Below are 20,028 nucleotides of genomic sequence, written 5' to 3'. Positions count from 1 at the left end.
GGTTTTAGAGCCGGGATACAAACAGAAACAGCCCGAGCACAGAGACCTGAGGTACGCCAGAAAAGACAGGGCTGGTTGTTATTCACATGAATAAGCTGATATTACACAGCAATAGGATTATTTAGATCAAAGCATAATAATAAACTAAAATGCTTCAAAAAGTTAAGAGCTACATTTAAATAAAAATCTTAATATTGGAAGTTCACCGACACTTTCCACCCAATCTGACCGAGTCTGAGGAAACAATGAACAAAAACCTCATATTTGTTGATAACATGCAGCGAAAAACCTGGAATTTCGGCAGAAGTGTTGAATCAAATGCATCCAGAAAAAACATGCAGCATATTATTCAGAAAGAATGAAGATCAAGAACCTCCTGATTATTCCACCAAGTATTGATTTCTAAACTGTCCCCGAGTTAAAACATTAGTTTTGTTGTCTCTAAATGAACATGAACTGGTTTTCTTTGCATTATTTGACGTCTGAAAGCAACGCATCTTTTTCATCATTTTGACCGTTTCTCATTTTCTGCTAATAAATACAAAATCTTTGCTTGGAAGTTCGGAGACACGTTGTCAGTAGCTCATAGAATAAAAGAACAAAGTTCATTTTGCTCAAACATAAACCTAAACAGAGTAAAATCAGGTAAACTGGTCATTTAAAGTGGTTTCTTAATTGCTTCCACAGCTGAATTGGTGCATCAAATAAAATTCCAATACCACACAGTAAGAAAATAAAAAGTAAGTTTATGTCGCAACGTGACAGAAAAATAAAAAAGTTCAAGGGGTGCGAGTACTTTTGAGGTTTTGGATCAGAACTTGCACAAACAAATGTGTGTCATCCATGTTGTTTCACCTGCAGTCATCACAAACTCGGCTGAAACATGGGAACTGACAGCATAGTATGTTTCTGGTTCACAGCCCACATCTGGTGGGCCACCAGCAGCTGTTTGCCGTTTTAACTCGGTCCAGCAGCTTAGGAGCTGCAGAGATGAGCTGCCTTATAGCTGTGAGAGCGTGAGGGGGGGTGGGATCACAGACTGACACGTGCCGATGGTCCCACTGATTGCTTTGCTTAGAAATCAGGTCAAATCTTTGTACAGGCTGAGGCACACTCTCCGACCCGCATGCAAACATCTCTGCAGCGACAACAACAAAAACCAACAAAGAAGAAATGTAAGTTGGACGTGAAAGGACCTGAGGCCGTCTCTGAGTTTCCAAGACGACACAAAGCTCGGAGAAATGTGTCCCATTTTCCAAAGGAAGCAAACTAAGAAGAAGAAAGAACTCGGAAGAATTTTACCAGCAGATGAGAAAAGCATTAAACATCTATATTTGGAATTGATGAGCTCAAGTTGTGACTTTGGAAAATATAGTCTGCAGACTTTAAGTGAAAACTTTGGCACTAATGAACAGTAAATGCCAATTAAGCAGCAGCTTCCACATGTAACTGAGACAAATGCAAAGAGTTCTTTATTCTTATTTGAGCTTTGATCTCTTTGGATTGAACCACAGTGCTCATAAAAACAAATAATCAATATTAATATGATATTCTGAACTTGAACAGCAGGGGTATTTTAACTGAAGTAGATATTTTAGAGCGAATTTAAAAATGTTTCCATGCATCTTGTGTCTCTACATATGAAAACATTTTTAAATATTAAGAAAATATGCAAAACCTAAGCGACCAAATAACGTCGATACATTTAAGAACGCCTGCAGCTCCATCCAGTTGTCGTCATTTTAGACATGCAAAATTCCAAATATAGAAAATGTTTTTTTCTTACAGAAGGGAAAATGCACACAAAGCATTCAAAGGACGGGCAGGACAGCCAGATTAGAACAACAGTTGACATCCGGTGAGTCATTGTGGAGAGACGCAAAGAGTCCGACTTAAATGACGGAGAATAAAAGGAGGAAAATAACATGAATGAAAGATTTGTGGAGAGACAGAAATAAACAAAAACTGAATCAGCGACGTGCATGACTGTTTTTCCATCTCCAAGAAAGAAGAGAGACAACGGCAAAAACACAAGAGGGAAGAGAGAGGGAAAAAAAAAATCACTACACCATCAATAGTTCTTTTCTGTACGAGACAAGTGGCAGAAATTGATTTAAACGCCACGCTCCACTCCTCTCTCCTGATAAACACGTCTGGAAAAACAACCTCAGTGACAAAAAGGCAGCAGCAACAAGCTGCTGCAACCAAACAAAACCTAAAACTGGAATCAAAGTTTACAAACTGGAAGAACATATCTGGAAATCTTTGCCTTTAAAGCATATCTACAGAAAGAATAAAACCATGCCAAGGCAAAATTTGTCATTTATTACTCACAGCTTCAGTAAGCCTGCCGTTCACTGTGGGTTTATTTCAGCTCCTTAATTCTCCTCTTTCATGCCTAAAAGCAATCACCAGCGCAACATTTTTCAATTTCATGGCCTGGATGATTGCATTTATGTCTCAATTCATTAGAGTCCATTTATTCTTGGCATCTGTTAAATAAGAGCTCATGGTTTTATTGTAGAGCTATTTTTGAGCACGCCCACAGAAGATTTTCCTTTTTTAGGACTGATTGAAACACAAAATAATCCTGATTTAAATAGCATCACAGAGGCAAGACAGAGAACAAACATCACAGTTGCATCCTTGCATCCTTATTCTTGCCGTTTTATAACCAGCGCCTTGCATGTAGTGGGAGTTTGGGTCCGTGGAAGAGAAACCATCCGATTTTAACCCTGAAGAAAAACAGCCAGAACAGAACATCAAAGAGACAGAAATAATATCTTAAAAATAAGTTGCAATTTGAAGATGTGAAGGTGGAAAACAGCTGCAAGAAACCAATATAATGATGTAAATATGTTTAAACAAATGGGGTTTAAACATTACATTTTATAGATGAGCTTTAGGAGATATTTCAAAACGGTGATATTTTTATTACTTCCCACTGTTGAGTATCAACCTTGCATTTCGGTACCGGATGAAGCTGGAGTCGGGTGGTAACTAGTTACATTTACTTGAGTAACTTTTTGAAAAAAAAACATAGCTTTAGGAGTATTTTTACTTCTTTTACTTATTACAAAGTATTTGTACTCTTACTTGAGTAAAGTATCTGATACTCTTCTGACTGAAAGCAGAACAAGCTTGTTTTACCCAAAAATGGACGAGACACACACCTGTAGTTTTTGTTAAATTCATATTTTTTTATCTTTCGCCTGATTTTGTTATTCTGTAATTATATTTTTTATATGAATTATTTTCATTTTGATCTTTAAAATACCAACACTTCCACATAACTTTAGATTTTGGTCCGTCTCACGACGCAATTTAAAAAAATTTAATGATAAATAATTTGATCAGTTACTCAGTACATGAGTTTTACCAAATACTTCTTTTACTCTTGACTAATTTCTTGTTTACATATTTGAAATATGTTGCAGTGGTGCTACTCTTTAGCACACTGTTTGGCTGCGCTAACACTCCTTCAACAGTCCCGTCCTGTTTTACGCCCACCTGTGTTTTTCCAGTGGAAATAAACGAACGTGAGACGCACAGAGTCCAGGCAGCAGATACCAGCTGACATTTAAAATCCATTACATGACGCACTGTTGATGCAGTGCTGAACTTTGCTTTACTCTTATCTTTTCCCTGAGTCTAATCTGTAACGCTGTGGAAAAGAGTTTTGCTTACTTACAGGTTTCTTCTGTTTTTGCTGTTTTGTCACAGATTTTAGCTCATCACAGCAATTTTCATATCAGGCAGAGATATTTAAAAAATGCAGCTGTTTTCCACCCGGGTTGAGAATAAGCAGGAATGCAAGTTACGGATTACTGAGTTAATCTAAAGTTGATTGATAGTATTGATCTAACAGCAGTTAATTCCTTAAAACCTGCGTTTTCTCTCATGTCATGAGAGTTGACCACCTTTTAGGGCTGAATTTTAAAGACCAGATCATCATATTTCAACTATTTCATATGTGAGCCGTATGAAATACTGACTAAACAGAAAATTGTGGCTTTCTCAGATTAAACTTTGACATATTTATGAGATATAACAAAACAGGAAATGTAAAGGACAAATGCTTTTTCACAGCGTTGCACGCCATCTGGTTTTAATAATAGGGGTGGGCCATATTTACTAAGAGTTTCACTGAGATATTTTGTGGTATTATTGCGATAACAATTAAGATTATGATTAAAAAACTTTTCACCACTTATTTTTTAGGTAAGTGCCTGGCACATCATTCATGTCACCACAAGAAAAATATTCTTAATTGAAACAAACTTGTTTAGGACTTCACTTATTTAAAAAGAAAAGATTTCTACCACGACATTTAATCATATTTTCAAATTTACTGATATCCGTTGATGCAAACATTTCTTGTTTTTATTTACAATCAACAACTGAAATTTATCTTGACAATTATAAATCAAAATTCTTATCAATATTAGAATTGTTTTTTCAAATAATGATAAACAATTCGATAAATACCCATCCCTACTAATTCAAAATGGAAAAAAATGCATCTTGGTTTTATTTTATCCATGTAAAATTAATTTCCACTTTGTTCTCTAACGTTTCCTTTCAGTTGTTTTTTTTTTAAATGGCTGCATGTCAAAGAATTTCCCTTCTGCAAACTAAACTCATTAGGCTGGAATAGTTTGACGCACATGATTAAGGTGAATATTGTTTCACCTTAATAGACGAAACTAGAGATAACATTTGCTTTAACCTCTTTAATTATCTTCAGCAAAACATCTTTAATTAAAAAATGATTCATGCTCTGCAGATAATGACCATTATTAATCGTACCGCTGCAAGCGAGAGAAAAAAAAAAAAGAAAAAAGGTTGTCATCTTGAAAACGGCTCGATTTAGTCGCATTGTTCCATCTACTGCTGTCAACTTGGCTGAAATTGCTTTCTGCTTTCTTGAATGTAATAAATAAAGGAAAAATAAGCGCAGTGGGTCGCTCAGCACAGCAGAATAATATCCAGGCCGCTGCAGGAGCAGGAGGCCAGGGGCGTTCGCTCACTCTCCACCGCATTATGTCTGACCTTCAGTCTGCCAAGCACCCGCTCCCCCCACCAAGGACCCACACCCAAAAATAGATTATAGTCTCACACATGCAAACACATCATTACTACCGTCCATGCACACACACACACACACACACACACACACACACACACACACACACACACACACACACGCAGTCACTTTCTCACTGTTCACATTCTTTATCTTTCTATTTTTAGTTCCCAAGGTTTCAGGAACATTCTGTGCCGGAGTTTTCTTACTGTGTCGCTCGATAACTGTACGTACAGCGGGCTGCATCATCAGACATCACAACGTCCACCAGAGCAGTCCAGCTCCTCACGTACGTTCAGAAAACATCAACGTTTCAAGAGAAACATCTTTACAGAACGAACAGTGACCGTCAAATATACAGCTGTAAAGCGTAAAAGTGATAAAGGCCAGTTTTGCAAAATAAAAATCTGAAAAGTGGGCTTTGCCGTTTTTAGAACCAGTACAGAATCAGGTCGTCTGCARGTCATTTAGCACCACGTTCTCCTCGAACCTGCTGTGCTCGATAGGAGAGGGGTGACCATCATCCGGCCACGCCCCAGCCCAGTCACGGAAGGCGCTCCTCGCCGACCRGAGTCGGGTATCGGAGTCCGACTGAAGCGATGCGGCGCTACGGTATCGTTATGTCTAGGCAGGATTCTGACTTGGAGGCGTTCAGTCATAATCCCACAGATGGTAGCTTCGCCCCATTGGCTCCWCAGCCAAGCACATACACCAAATGTCTGARCCTGCGGTTCCTCTCGTACTGAGCAGGATTACTATTGCAACAACACATTATCAGTAGGGTAAAACTAACCTGTCTCACGACGGTGGCACCTTTACCATCTGCAACTTTCCCTCATTCTTCCTAACAAAGTTACAGCTCAGTTCTGGACTTTGACTAGGCCGTTCCAACACATGAACATGTTTTGATGTAAAACATTAGCAGTTCTCGCCGTTGCTGTCCAGCTGGAAGGTGAACTCCAAGGATAAAACAGTCTGAACAGCATAGTCAAAGTCAGGAGTAAGATCACAGGAGTCCAGATGTTGGACCTGAGCTCTGCTTGGAGGAATAAATCATAAGCCTGACCACGTTCTTAGAGCTCAGTTTGTGTTAATGACCTCATGGGGGCGCCACCAATCGTTACTCAAACTCCTTTATTCCTTCGGCCACTCAGCTCATTTTTAATTGTGTTTTCTAATGAATTTAAGTGTCTTTTAGTCTTTGTTGCACTGGCAGCGTTTGTTCTGATCCTGAAATGCCTGCGTGAGATTATGTGTATTTTTCTGTTATGTTGACCTGAGAGATGCAAACCCAATTTCCCTTTTTGGGATAAATAAAGTTGGTAGATTTGATTTTGGTTGGACTCCAGTCTCAAGCCCTTCGTTGCTTCTAGCAGCTTATTTTTTTAGGATTAACCTGGATTTTCCCACCAACTGACCAGCTTCTCATGATGCTGCCACCACCGTGTATCAACTGAGGAAGATGATGTTTCACCACCCCCAGTGTTTCACTTATTGGCCAAAATCTGACCAGACAACCTTTTTAAACCTGAGCTGAAAATCAACCTACTATTTTAAAACCTTTCCATATGAATGAGGTTTTACTTTATTTAGTGGGAATCCCAGGAAGAAGAACTGAACGCAGAACTTTCTGCAGTTTTTGTCAGACATGCTGAAGAATTTTTTTTTCCACTTCACAATTTAGTGTAAGTTTGCGTTGCAGCATTACATAAGAAAAACAATTAAGTACGCTGAAGTTTTTAGCTGCAACATGTGAATGTAGGAATACCTTTACAAGTCACTTCATTAACACAAAACATTTTTTTTGGAATAATAAAAAAACGACTTGAAAAATAAAATTATTTGCAATCATTTGACATTTGTATCTCCAGAAGTTTTTCGAATCAAAACAGAAAGCTTACATCCTATATGTTTATTCTCCTTTTGCTGGAATACATATATACGAGTTTAAATTGGAAATATTCTGGATTTTCTTTGCCTGTAAGATTAAAAAAACCAACACCTTCATGTTGCATAACGCTTGCAGCTGGTTGATTGCTCTGATTGTGGACAAAGCAAAGCTCAGAGAGCAGCAGGAGCCGCACTGAAAGCTTTGCTCAGCGCTGATTAGGCCTGATATACAGCAGCACTGTATGGAACGATTTATAATGGCTTCTCTGACCTTCGTCTCAGCAAACACAGAAACCACCTTGGCACCAGACACATTTTTTTCTCTCACACTTGCTTACTTTTTACTGTGGAAATCCATCATGACCAAATCAGAATTAACACCGGCTGCAGCGGTACGTTACGGGGATGATGCTGGAAATAAGGAACACAGTAAATCCTAAATTAATGTTTAATTAAGTCTGCTATAAAATATAGTGGAGATCAGAAGTTTACATGCACTAAATAAACAGACAATCATTTCCCCCCCCTCAGGTTACAAACATTTCCTCTGCTCTGCCTTTGAACTGTTTGAAACCTTTTGGTTTTTTTTTTTAAACAAACGTTTCGTAATAATTTGCTGAAGTTCTGGTCCGTTCCTCCTGACAGAACCGGTGGAACCTGGTCAGGTTTATAGGCCGCCATACGCACATTTGCCGTTTAAGATCTTTAAGACATTAATAAATAAATAACTATTTCTCTCATTATTGTGGCATTTAGCAAATAGAAATAAATTTGGTAATTTTATCTGACCTATAAAAAGAGACGTTTGTTCTGATTTACCTTTAGACAGTGAAGGAAAAATGTACATGTTTTTTTTTTTATATTGTGGGTAAACTTCTGGTTTGTTAAAGTTTTGGACAGACATTAATGAATTTACCTTTTAGTTAAAACACAACGAGATAGCACAAATCTATTAGCTATAAATTAAAATTACATCTTTTTGAAAAATAAACTTTCCCAAACTCTGTGGAGATCCAGATATTTGACTCTTTTGAAACATTACAAAAATAAAAACCACAAGATTTATATCCAATTTTGGAGAGGAAAGAAAAAAATAATAATCAAGGCCCGGGTAATAATTCAAGTTATTGTGTGTTGTGCTGCAGCTCTGTTTTGACCACAAGAGTTCATGTAAATGGGTAAATAAGCAACAGGCCCATGTTTATCACTGGGTTGATGCAGGATCTGGAGCACAGAGAACGTTAAGGGCGTCTATGCTTCAGCTCAATGCAGGTCAAGGGAAGAAAAAGCTGCAATAAAGAGTAAAACTGAGCCGATGCAACAGAAAGCAAAGAGGCTTTTACACAAAGTGTGCAAAGAACTTCTGATAGACGCAGGGGCACTTTCTGCTTCCCGTACGCCGCCTGCCCCTCCCTTCACCTCCCTTCACCTCCCTCTAAAAGAGTGTGATTACAGAAACAGGCCGTCCTTCTGCCTGCATGCAGCCTTTTGAGAGCAGACACAGAAGGTGATGTCTGTGTTGGAAGAAAGCCAAGAGCCCAAAGACAACAACAAAACAAACAAACAAAATATGTAGGTTGCAATGTTCTTGCTCATCACAGAAGAAATGGACTAGATGTCATGTTTTAGCAAACAGAAAAACATTGAAGTCTCTGAGAGGGTTTATGTGAAGAAGATGAGCGAAGCTGAAAACATCTTCATTATGTTCTTTTGCACTTTAAACCAGAAATAATAATAAAAACTTTTTTTGTTTTTTTTTTGCTGTCTGGAGTTAAACCAGACAAAACTTCTCTTGTTTAGGTTGGTTAGGCTAAGAGAGAATAAGTCACATATCCATCATTTAACGTCTTCAAATTCAAAAGTTTACACAGGATGATTATTATCGCAGATGATGATGTCATGTAAAAAGTTATGTAAGGTTAACTGAAACATCTGAGTTAACCGGGTGGATTTTTAGGTCACTCCTGGAACAAACTGTTTTCGCGTTTGACAACAAAATAAATGAGTCAAGATATCAGAGATTTGTGGAGTTGAATAAATCTGGTTCACAGACATTATGGGAACGTCCAGCCGTCAAACCGCTCAGGTGATTCCAACTGACCGAAAACAAGACAAGTTTGGTCTGATTCACCTTCACATGTGAGAAAAATAAAGTTTATACAGTGTATGTAAACTTCTGGATTCAACTGTATGTTCTCACAGCAAAAACACCAAATCTTACCAAGTACTTTGTTGTCTTAAAATAAGACAAAACTAGCTGAAAAGTAGCTTGTTTTGAGTGAATAACTCCTTCATATTGATCTAATGTCAGATTATTCCACCTAAAATGTGAAAAATCTCTTTTTATAAGTAAAATAATCTGGTTTTGTTTTGTCTTATTCCAAGATATTTGCACTAGAAGCTAAACCAGAATATTCGGTAAGATTGAGTGTTTTTGCTTTTCTCATCCCTGCTTGCTGTCATCATTTACCAAGTTTGAATAAACGTCTCAAGTTCTATTTTTAGAGCAGCTTGTTTGACTGAAACATACAGAGCATTCTCCATTGACATGTTTCTATCTGAAGTGTGTGTGTGGGCGTCATTTCCACTTAAAAGCTGGAGCCTGAATCGTAATGAAGTGAGAAGGCAAAACAAGCGGAGGGAACGGGGGAGAGGAGGGCGCCACGGCTGGGAGCAACGGGGGCACAAACACAACCTCACAAAGCAGGAGTGATTCAGTTAAAGGGATTCTGTGCAGGAGCCAAAATTAGCCTCTCTGCTTTGTATTTCAACAAAAAGTGGATCAATCAAGGAGAGGAGGAGGAAAGTTAACGAGAGATATTGTCATGCGGGAGGCGAGCTGGAGAGATGGATGGACCTGACGGAAAGAGAAGAGGTCTAAGGATGCCAGCTGGAAGGATGATGAATCTCAGGACAGCATAATTAGATTAGAGGGCAGAAAATTACTAGTATTTTCTTTTGCATCCTCCTCCAGAAAACGGGATCCAATGATCCCGAAGCTTCCTGCTTCAGGAGTTTGATCAAGCTGTGACAAAAAAACCAAACAGAAAGCATCCTCGAGAGGCAGAAATCTGTTTGCAACATGCATGTGCGTGGGTTTGTACACGAAGCCTGCAGAGAAATCTGCAGCACAGACATAATTGGGGATGAATAACATGCAGCCTGGGCTGATGGTGGAATGATATCCACTGACAGATGGATTAAGCCCTGAATGCGGCTCGTGATTCTGTGCAAGTCATGTTGTAATCCGCTGACCTGCATTCATGCCTCCTGCTAAATAAATTTTAGCAGCATCAGGTGTGTGTGTGTGTGTGTGTGTGTGTGTGTGTGTGTGTGTGTGTGTGTGTGTGTGTTTGTGTGAGATCAACAGGGCAGCTTGAGACAGGAGCATAAGCTCTGAGTAACACCACGCACGTGTTGCTGGGATTTTCAATCTTGGATCGACTAAAACAGCAGACGAGATGATTCAAACATAAATAAATTGATGCACGACTCAAACAAACACTCTCACACACATATACACACACACACAGGTACACACACACGCACACACACACATCAGAAATGTGGAGCAGAAAGCAGCGGCTCACCCTGTGCATGTCGTCCTCAAACACAGCGTCATGGACGCTGCATGCGAACAGTGCGGTGGGAAGGTCGCTCAGGTCCATCATCTCGTCCGCCACGCCATCCTGGTCGCTCTCGCCGAACACCATGTCCTCTTCCTCCTCCTCGTCCTCCTCGGGATCGCTGCTGTAAGCCTCCGACCCGTTGCTCCAGGCCTTAAAGTTCTCCCGCAGCATCCTGGATCTTTTCCTTTTTATTTGCTGCTGAAGCTAGAAAATAACACAAGAGATTAAAATGTGTGAAAGTGAGAAGGAAGTGGTGAAAAAAACTGATTCGTTTGTCATTTTATCAGATTCAGTTGATTTTGCAGCAGGTTTTTAAACCAAAGTTTTACTTTTTCACTTATTCTGCTGATTTGCCAATAGTGGGACTTTGATGCATTTGATTTAACTGCATATGAGTGAAGAATTTTCTGAATCTTAATAATAAAAAAATCTAAAGGCGGGTAAAAGTGTTCAATAATATTTGCAGGTGCATGTCAACAAATTAAAATGGCACTAAAATGTTTTTTTTTTAATTAATTTTTTTATTTAATCAGGTAAATAAAGGAAATAAATTGAGATCTTGATCTCATTTGCAAGAGGAAAATCTGCAAAACAACAACCAGGTGACGACACACAGAAAGTATGGATGACTGGAGAGGAAGATGAGCTGAAGGCTGTTATAAAGCAACCTGATCAGCTCCATGCTACGCTGCATGGACGCAGTAATTCAAGCAGAAGGAGCCCCAACCAGACACTAATGCCTTCACTTTGCATTGTATATTTTTCAGTAGGCCTATGTTTCTGTATATTTTTCTTTTTATACAGAGATGGTGAACAGTACGGTTGTCATAAATAATCGCCACAGAAAAGTGCTTGAAATACATTAAAAACAATTAACCTGTAAAACAAATTTCACTTTCTGAATTGAATTATGATTATTTTCTGAGATGCATCTGTTTGAGGCTGTAAAGCACAAGTGTCAAACTCGAGGCCCGTGGGCCAAATCTGGCCCACTGTAGCTTTCTAAGTGGCCCTCTAGACTCCAAAAACAGTCCTTTCAGTTTTTCACAAATCTGCAAAATTCACACAAAATCAACAAATCTCTACATTTTTTTCTGATTTTCCTGCAAATTTTCTCAAAGTTGGTCAAAAACATTGAGTTGAAGTGACTGCTGCCTCAGCCTTACTGGATGTCAAGTTACAGTCCGTAATTCATACGGTGAGTAATACAATTCCTTACAAACATTTCTAAAGTGGTGCCACAAAATCTGTAATTTTGATTGCAAAAAAGCACTAAAACAATCACGAAATCCTGGAAGAACAGCTGTTTACTGATATTTTAACTGGTTTTATCAGAGCATTCAGATTTTTGATGTGGCCCAAAAATAAAAATGAGTTTGACTCTCCTGCCATAAAGGAAAAACGTTGGATGCTACTTGACCCCATTACTTTCACTGGAACAAAAATGTCAACGTTGGATTTAGAGTCGGGTGCCATCTAGTGGTATAAACTAATATTTCTCAAAACGACGCTCATCAATATTTTAGGAACTACAGCACGTCTAAACGCGCCAGAAGGACGCGGTTTAAAATAACAAGAACGAATATCACCGCAACCTTTGAATTAAACCATTACTGTCCTAAAATACCTAAAATAGAGCCAGGAGTGCAGCGAGGATCCTGCAAAACGAGCAACTCCTGCACGGCGGCGGCAAGCGGAAATGAGGCTGACAGGTTGTTTGTCGGAAGCGTTTTGCTTTTAGTTAAAAGTGTCGCTTCAGCAGCTCAAAGTTTGCACTGATCCACGTGAAGTTCCTGCTCTGACCGCGTCAGATCCAAATGCTGCTGTCATCATCACCACTCACCGAACCGCTGTCAGTGAACACGACCAGAACCCTCCATCACAAACGGAAGGAAACCAGAATCTTCCCGTCACTTTGCTGAGTCAATCGGATTGGTGATGCTGTTATTTTTGTGGATGCCGTCAGATGCGTGGGTGTTTGTTGTCCGTGGATTATCATTGGGGGCATGGTCACGGCGCAAACTCCTCCGGCGCTGCCTGGCTCAGGTGGAACCAATCAGACGCCGACGGCGGCCCGCAGCGGCCAATCAGGCCGCCGCGAAGGGGAGGACGCTCCGCAGCAAGATTGGTGGAGGCCGTGGGGCAGAAAGTGGCTCTGCTGCAAACCGCTTTAAATACCCGGCAAGGACGTCAGTGAGTCACAGCAGTGAACTGTTAAATCTGTCCACTGCTCCTCCCGCTGAGTTAAGATGAGCTTAATGTGCTTAAATGTTTAGACTGATCACACTTTGCAGGATCCACCTGTTCAGCTGTCCACAGGGAAATTCATGGTAAAACTGACATTTAAGATTTATGCATCTTGCAAGTTCACAAAACAAAATAAAACCAATAATTACAAAACCAATGCAAACAATCGTATTTACTTTAAGTGTTTTTCACAATAAAACTTAAATTTTGCTGATAAACCCTGCATACTTTTACATAAGCTTCTCAAATCTCACATCTGGAACTGTCCAGATCCAAAAGGTTTACATCTATTCTCCACAAATGCATTTTGTGAGAATAAAATTCAAGGATTTTACTTTTTTAAATCAAGTCAACATTTACTGAGAGAAGCTGCACAAAATATGTTTTAGGACATTTAGTTATGTTGGTGGCAATTATAAGGAACTAAATACAAAATGAGAAGAAGAGAAAACCCTAAATAACTTTGCAAACATGCCACAAGCGCCATTTAAAATATGCTTAGAAAAGTTTTAACTGACAAAAATTACACTTTTCCCTTATTTGCTTAAATTACGTAAATTCCTTGAAAAATATTCAAGCTTGATGTTTATTTAAACACCAACAGTTAACAGTCACCATCATCACCCTGAATTTATCCAGCAACAAACTTCATTTTAAAAATGTACATTAAAACCAGACAGAGTTCATAAATACATCACAGTAAATAAAACACAGTGGTCAAACTGGGAAACTGGTCCCAACAAGAAGAGGCAGTTTAAACTTCATTAAAAACAGAGTCAGAGGCAGATTTTCAAAGTAAAGACACTTAAACTGTACAGCTACAACTTTACACTGTTTGGTCAAAACCCTGAAGTTTGATAAGTTTGCACTTTTACTGGAAGAACAGGTGATGTGCTGCGTAGCCCTTGGAATAAAAAGGTTTATGTATTTCACTGCTGATCGAGTTTATCAAAGATGACAAAGCATCAACATAAAAAAGTATTAAGTCACTTCATTCTGCTGCCAATCTTTGGTACCTCTGAGATCAACAAATGTCTTCAAAACGCAGAATTCACAAGTTATTAAAATATGTACAAAGATAAGCCAGCTTTACCAGTTTGTGCTCATCCAGACTCTTTCTCATGTGCTTTTATAGAGACGGAAAACGTCCTCAATGCTACAAAACAAGCTAATTATTTCCAGGGAAGAAGTGAGCAAGCAGAAATTAAGTAAATCCCAAAGTCTGAGGCAGATTTTCTCCGTTTACAACTGTTGAACTTAACACAGTAACTAAAAAGCTTTTCCCTGACGAGTTTTGGTTTAAAACAGGAAGCATGTGTGAGAGTTTAAGGCGAGAAGGTTTGGTGAAACCGTCCATTTGGGTTGATTTTTTAATGTGAGGCAGCGATAAGTTTCAGTCTGTCTTCAGGTCGGGCTGACCATGAGGCGGATCGGTGCCTCTCACGGCCACAGTCGGGTGCTCCAGGTTGACCGGTAAAGTGGCCGGCGCCACGCCGTCGTTGTTGACCAGAGCGCCGTAGGAGAAAGAGCCGTTATAGTCCGGCTGAACAGCAAGGCCGTTGTCATGAATGGTCGGCACGCCTGAGCAGAAAGACGTGCAAATAAGAAGATAAAACGCATCCTGACTGTTACACAACTGTAGAGCTTAAAGTTTAGTTTTAATACAAACCGTTAGCCACATCCATGGTGACGTACGGCTCAAAGATCTTCGCCTTCTTTCTGGATTTGGTGACGAGAAAGACGCCGAGGAAACAGAGTGCAGACCTGCTCAAAAATAAAACATAAAAATCTTCTTAGTTTTATTCAAATGCTGATGGAACTTGAACCTGAACAGCTTCAGGCCTAGTCCACACACAGATGAATATTCGGGAAAATAAATGTATTTTTATGTGTTTTGGCTTTTCATCTACACAAAAAAATCAATTTAATATCAATAAAAACTTTATTAAAAAATCCAACCAAAGTGGAGATTTGAAAAAAGACTTCATATTTGTGTTTGTGTGTGTGCAGTAAAATTTAGGGTTCTGTGCATTACAGTGTGCAACAAATAATGCAGCATAATATCCACATATTTGACATGATTTCCAATCATCGTCTTGTGTTCTAATAACTTTATATTCTATTTAAAAGTAGTTCAACCTATATGTCTGTCCACACAAATAACATCCTGTTAACTTGTTTAACAGGAAGTCATGGTTGTTTTAACGCAATCTGATTGTGTGACATGAGTTTCAGCTTTGTGCTACACTGCCCCCTATGGGTTCGGCATGTTTATAACAACATTCAGATGCATATTTGTGAATGATGTGTTTAGAAGATTAATTATTTCCTTATCTGTAAATCTGATGCCAAAGTATAACATTCTCAACATTCCTTGTTTTAATTTGTTATTTTCATGTTGGAGTTGTTGTAAAATTGCTACTTTATTCTCCCAATATTATGACTTTTTTTTGGTAATATTACAACTTTATTTTGATTTATTTGACTTTTTTGTTGTACGAATTTATTCTTGTACTGCGACTGTTTTATTGTAAAATTGTGACTTTATTCTCAGAATTAAAAAATTGTAGCCAGACCTAGTATTATATAATAAAGTTGATCTGAATTCAAAGTTCAAATAAATAAAAGCTATAAAATACCTTATTTAACTATGGTTTTAACAAAAAATGCGTTGGTGAAATGATAAAAAAATAAACCCAGATTCTTGAAAAACCAAAAATTCGATTAATTGATAAAAAACAATTTATCTCCCTACATTAATCAGCAAAAGACACCGAAGTTTGCAGTTGCCACTGGAAAACGTGAGCAGGTTTAAAGTGTATGAATACTGAACGCTGCCACTCACCCAAGGAGAAACATGCAGATGTGAAGAACATCTTCCTTCTGAAACTCCAAGTAGAAAACGGCTCCTACGGATGAAAAGAGGAGAAGTTCTGAGACGTGTTGTGACTAAAAGGAGAGCAGCTGAAGCAGATTGTTGTTAGATTTTATTTCTAGACTCGTGTTTACAGGCCCAAAGCAGCTGCGACTCACCAGCTACCACTGCAAAGATGGTGGAGAAGATGTAGTTGACGCAGGCGGCCAGCGACGGGTCATGCAGATTACATGCCTGGGAGAGAAACCTGGGAAGAGAGCAGCAGGCCCAACAGCTTTCAAACCAACCACATAACCCTGGAGCAATATGCAATACATTAATAAATCAATTAATTGCAGCATAAATCAAAACAAGCTGAATAATTTCCATTTTTATGATGGTTTTTCTCATATCTCTCTATCAAGGAATAATAATTCAATCTGGTGCATCGATCTCAACTAGCCTCTTTTTTTAAGGGAAATTTTATTTACAGAGTCTTCAGGATGTATTCACTGAAAAACAAACTCCTGCCAAGTAGTTTTGGCCTAAGTTTCTAGTGCAGACATCTCGGTACGCTGAACTGAGACAAAACTAACTTACAAGTAACTTTTCAGCACAATACACGAGTTTAAGTCTTAACATAAGCATTAATGTTGATTAAAAAAAGTTCCAGTTTCATTTAAAACATGGGAAAAATTTTTGCTGTAAGAAAATAAAATCTGCTGATGGAACTAGTACTTTTTAAACCAATAATAAATAATTATTTACTTAAAACAAGCTTTTATATCTTGTTGAAAAGTTACTTATAAGTTAGTTTTATTTTATTACAAGTGTAATAAGATTTTTAGAAAAGTAGACACAAACTATCATAATATCTAAAATGTCTCCCAGTTGGTTATAAATTAAAGTTTGTTGATTTGCGATTATATTACTTGAAAATGGTCTCAAAATGAGAATATTATCATTTATCACAATAACTTTTGGGACAGTTTATCGTCTAGTAAACTTATCGTAGTAAACACAAATTGTAACAAAGATTGGTGGATTTTGATTATTTCTGACGTCTCTGCCTCTCACCTGGCCTGGAAGATGACAGACGCCACCATGCACACAAACATGACGCTGAAGATGGGGTAGTCGAGCTGCATGGCGCCCTCCAGAGTCAGGAGCAGCATGCCAGAAACCGCCTTCACTGTGATGACTGTGACCGAGCCTGTTCCAGAAGATTAAAAAAATAAAATCAAAAAATCAACATCTGCTGTGGCAATCTTATTCTAATTAAGTGCAAGATTTTAAGGACAGGAGGAAACTCACCCAGTAAAGCCACCAGCAGCAGGATAACAACCAGATAGTTAGCATTTCGCTGTTTGTAGAAGTACAACAAGAAGCAGAATGCGATAATCTCCAGAAGCTGTCAGGATGATAATAACATTAAATCAATACAGAAATACACCAAAAATCAACTGTGCCTGACTGAAAGAACCCGAGATAAAAACTACATCCGTTTACAGAATATTAGCCAATGATTTACAGGAAATATCTCACCATATACAGGAGAACAGGCCATCCAACAAGGTGCTTCACAATGTTCTCTGCTTGGAGTTTCTCATGAGAGTTTGGACCAAATGACACAAACAGATACGTTCCTCCTATAATGAAGATGTAGCCGAGGAAGGCCAGGCCATGGCTCTCTGAAAACACAAAAAAAACCAGAAAACAATCTGTCAAGTCAGACTGGAGAGGAATTAAAGGTTTAAACTGCTGCAGTATTTGCACTTAGGGGTGCAAACACTTAGTTTATTACTTATTGTGAAAGGTTTCTTAGTATAAGACCTTTGATTTATCATTAACATGATAAATTTCAGTTATTGGTTGTAAATAATAAAAATTCCAGTATGATCAGAAACATTTTTGCTATTTTTGCCAACGTTAGTTCCACAGGAGCATCAATAAATATCAGAAAATTTGAAAGCAGTGCAGTTAGTTTTTACAGTTTAGTGATCTAAATCACACTTTTAAAGTATGTGGCATCCTGAAAAAGTCTATTTCAGAAAATAATGATTTTCAAGGATAATATTTGCATATTATTCATTTGCATATGAATGCAGGCACAGCCATAAGGTTACCTAAAAAAGAAATAGTTCAATTTCTGGTTTTGCTTTTTGATGCATTTATTAGTAAAAAAAAAACTAAAAAAACAAACTATATCAGCAAACATAACATGAGAAAATACAAAAATCAGATTTTTTAAAAGTAATTTTCTTATTAAGGGAATAAAAGCTCTGCAAAACAACCTGATCCCATCTGAAAAAGTAAGACTTCCTTCTTGCTGGCTTTGGTCGCACAATCAGTGAAAAAAACAACAACAACTGAGTCCAACATATTTATCTGCATTTTAAAGTTTACACATTGAACACAAATCAAAAGTCGACTTATGATGGCTAACTGGAGAGCTTTTTCTGAATTTCAAAATTCTAAAAAAATGAGCACCAATATAAGATATTCAACAAATATTGGACTTTAGGATTGTCTAAAAGGTCAGTTGAGGATGTTTCCAAAGTAATTTAATAAACTGTTAAGTGTGTGTGAAAGGTCAGATTTGAGTTGTTCACATTCACTGAAACTCCACTAATAAAATGTACACATAACAAAAAACTACCAGTAGAAGAGAGGGCAATTAGATTTGCATGAAAAAGCAGCACTTCTGAAATATTTGCATGAGTTATCTGTGCAGCTGCATAACCTTTGTTCCACTTACTTGCAAAGTCCTTTGCTTTAGATTTTTCACGCAGGAATAAAAAACCCAAAATTGAGCTTGCTGCAAAACATTAACAAAAAAAAATATTTTTGGTACAATTTAAGGTATAAATCTGGATGTTTTTTTACAATTTAGCGAATGTTTAGAGAGCGATACTCACTCAGGACAGACACAGCGTTCAGGGGCGCGACAACAGCAATTGGGGCAAAGGCGTAGGACACAAAGTTGGCCCCCTCCCCGATGCAGATGAACATGAAACCACACCACCAGGTCTTGGTGTTGTAGAAGGTGCGATGCTCCTTTGTTTCTGCTAGTTTCACGTGGCTGTACTTCTGCAAGGAAATGCAAAACAGGGAATGAATTTAAAGCAACACAAACACCTTCCAGGAAACTCGCAGAAAGAGCTTAAAGCAGATTGTGAAACAGTTTCACCAAAGAAAAGAAATGCAGATGGGATGGTCAGCAACACAATGAGAGTGACGCATGACGATCACGTGACTGTCTGTCGGATAAATATTCAGCAAACACAGCCTTTCCCTGAGGGTTATGCAGTCAAACATGCACCAGGAACAGAAGAGGGCATGTCACGGTGAAATTAAAAGCTCCTGGCTGGATTATAATTATGAAACAGCTGATTTATGACGCTTTTAGTGGTGAAGTTTAAGCAGAAACTACCTGAATACTGAGAGAGATGCTGACAATCACACTTCCAAAAATGGCTAATAATGTCCCGATGAGATTATCCTGAAAAACAAAGTGATCAGTTTAGTTAGGAGACAGAAATGTCCACATAATAACAACAGAAAGTCGCTTCTGAAATGATGTTTATTGCTTCCATCGTTTTATCTTCAGTAACCAGGTCGTAACATTGTAGCAGTTACCAAAACCGAGTTTCCTTTTAGCACCACCAATAGATAACAAAGCAACTCTTTAGTAACAAATGATGGTTACAATGGAAGCGGTCTCACCGTGTAGGAGTCTCCTTGTTCTGTTTGAACGTCCATATCTTTAACTTTCAGAGGCGCCTTTTCATAACACGTACAATAAACATTCAGTCAGTTAAATATTCCCGCTGTTTCCCGTTTGATATAAATATCTACTGCTCATTTTGAGATTTTCGACGTTGATAATAAAGGAGACACCATCTTCGGGGCGAGAAGCATCTCACTTCCGGGGACTAAATTCACCTGCTTTTGGCTACGAACTGACGCACGCAGAGGATTCGCACCATTCACCAGCCAGAGAGGCAGCCGGGCGGCGAGGTCAGCGGACCCTGCGCTACAACTTTTATTATTATTATTATTATTATTATTATTATTATTATTATTATTATTATTATTATTATTATTATTATACATCTTAATTTAATTTTGTGGTTTGCAGTATTTTAAATAAAATTTACTTTAGGTACATTTTAAGCACAATGTGTTTTCTGTGTTTCATTAATAGTCTTTTTTCCTTAGATATCATTCATTTCAGGCCCTACATTAAAATATTACACATTTAGTATTATTGACTTCTAAAAATAAATGTATTAAATTTGTTCTAGCTCATAAAACTCCAT

General features: G+C 38.2%; 2 protein-coding genes across 3 annotated transcripts in view; both read right to left on the bottom strand.

The window, feature by feature from the left end:
• Window positions 1-12,715, bottom strand: part of rcan3 (regulator of calcineurin 3) — a 44,047-nt gene extending 31,332 nt beyond the window's left edge. Inside the window, exons 1-2 of one of the 2 annotated variants that reach the window (XM_008399936.2) lie at window positions 12,449-12,715; window positions 10,567-10,809 (exon numbers count right to left, since the gene is read on the bottom strand). In XM_008399936.2, the coding sequence (XP_008398158.1) occupies window positions 10,567-10,776 (210 nt within the window). In that variant the 5' untranslated portion in view covers window positions 10,777-10,809; window positions 12,449-12,715. Of the gene's footprint in view, window positions 1-10,566; window positions 10,810-12,232; window positions 12,416-12,448 lie in introns of those variants that run through there. The other variant, XM_008399937.2, reaches the window with a different exon arrangement.
• Window positions 12,716-13,418: 703 nt separating this feature from the next.
• nipal3 (NIPA like domain containing 3) lies at window positions 13,419-19,663 on the bottom strand. The gene is made up of 11 exons (XM_008399939.2): window positions 19,433-19,663; window positions 19,140-19,208; window positions 18,625-18,796; window positions 18,465-18,524; window positions 17,252-17,397; window positions 17,021-17,117; window positions 16,784-16,919; window positions 15,886-15,974; window positions 15,698-15,761; window positions 14,522-14,616; window positions 13,419-14,433 (listed from the first exon to the last, which is right to left on the bottom strand). The coding sequence occupies exons 1-11, from the start codon at window positions 19,466-19,468 to the stop codon at window positions 14,246-14,248; spliced, it is 1,152 nt and encodes a 383-aa protein (XP_008398161.1). The 5' UTR covers window positions 19,469-19,663; the 3' UTR covers window positions 13,419-14,245.
• Between the last annotated feature and the right edge of the window lie 365 nt (window positions 19,664-20,028).

Source organism: Poecilia reticulata, linkage group LG22, assembly GCF_000633615.1.
Source record: "Poecilia reticulata strain Guanapo linkage group LG22, Guppy_female_1.0+MT, whole genome shotgun sequence".
Lineage (NCBI taxonomy): Eukaryota > Metazoa > Chordata > Actinopteri > Cyprinodontiformes > Poeciliidae > Poecilia > Poecilia reticulata.
This window is presented reverse-complemented; position numbering and strand designations above follow the sequence as displayed.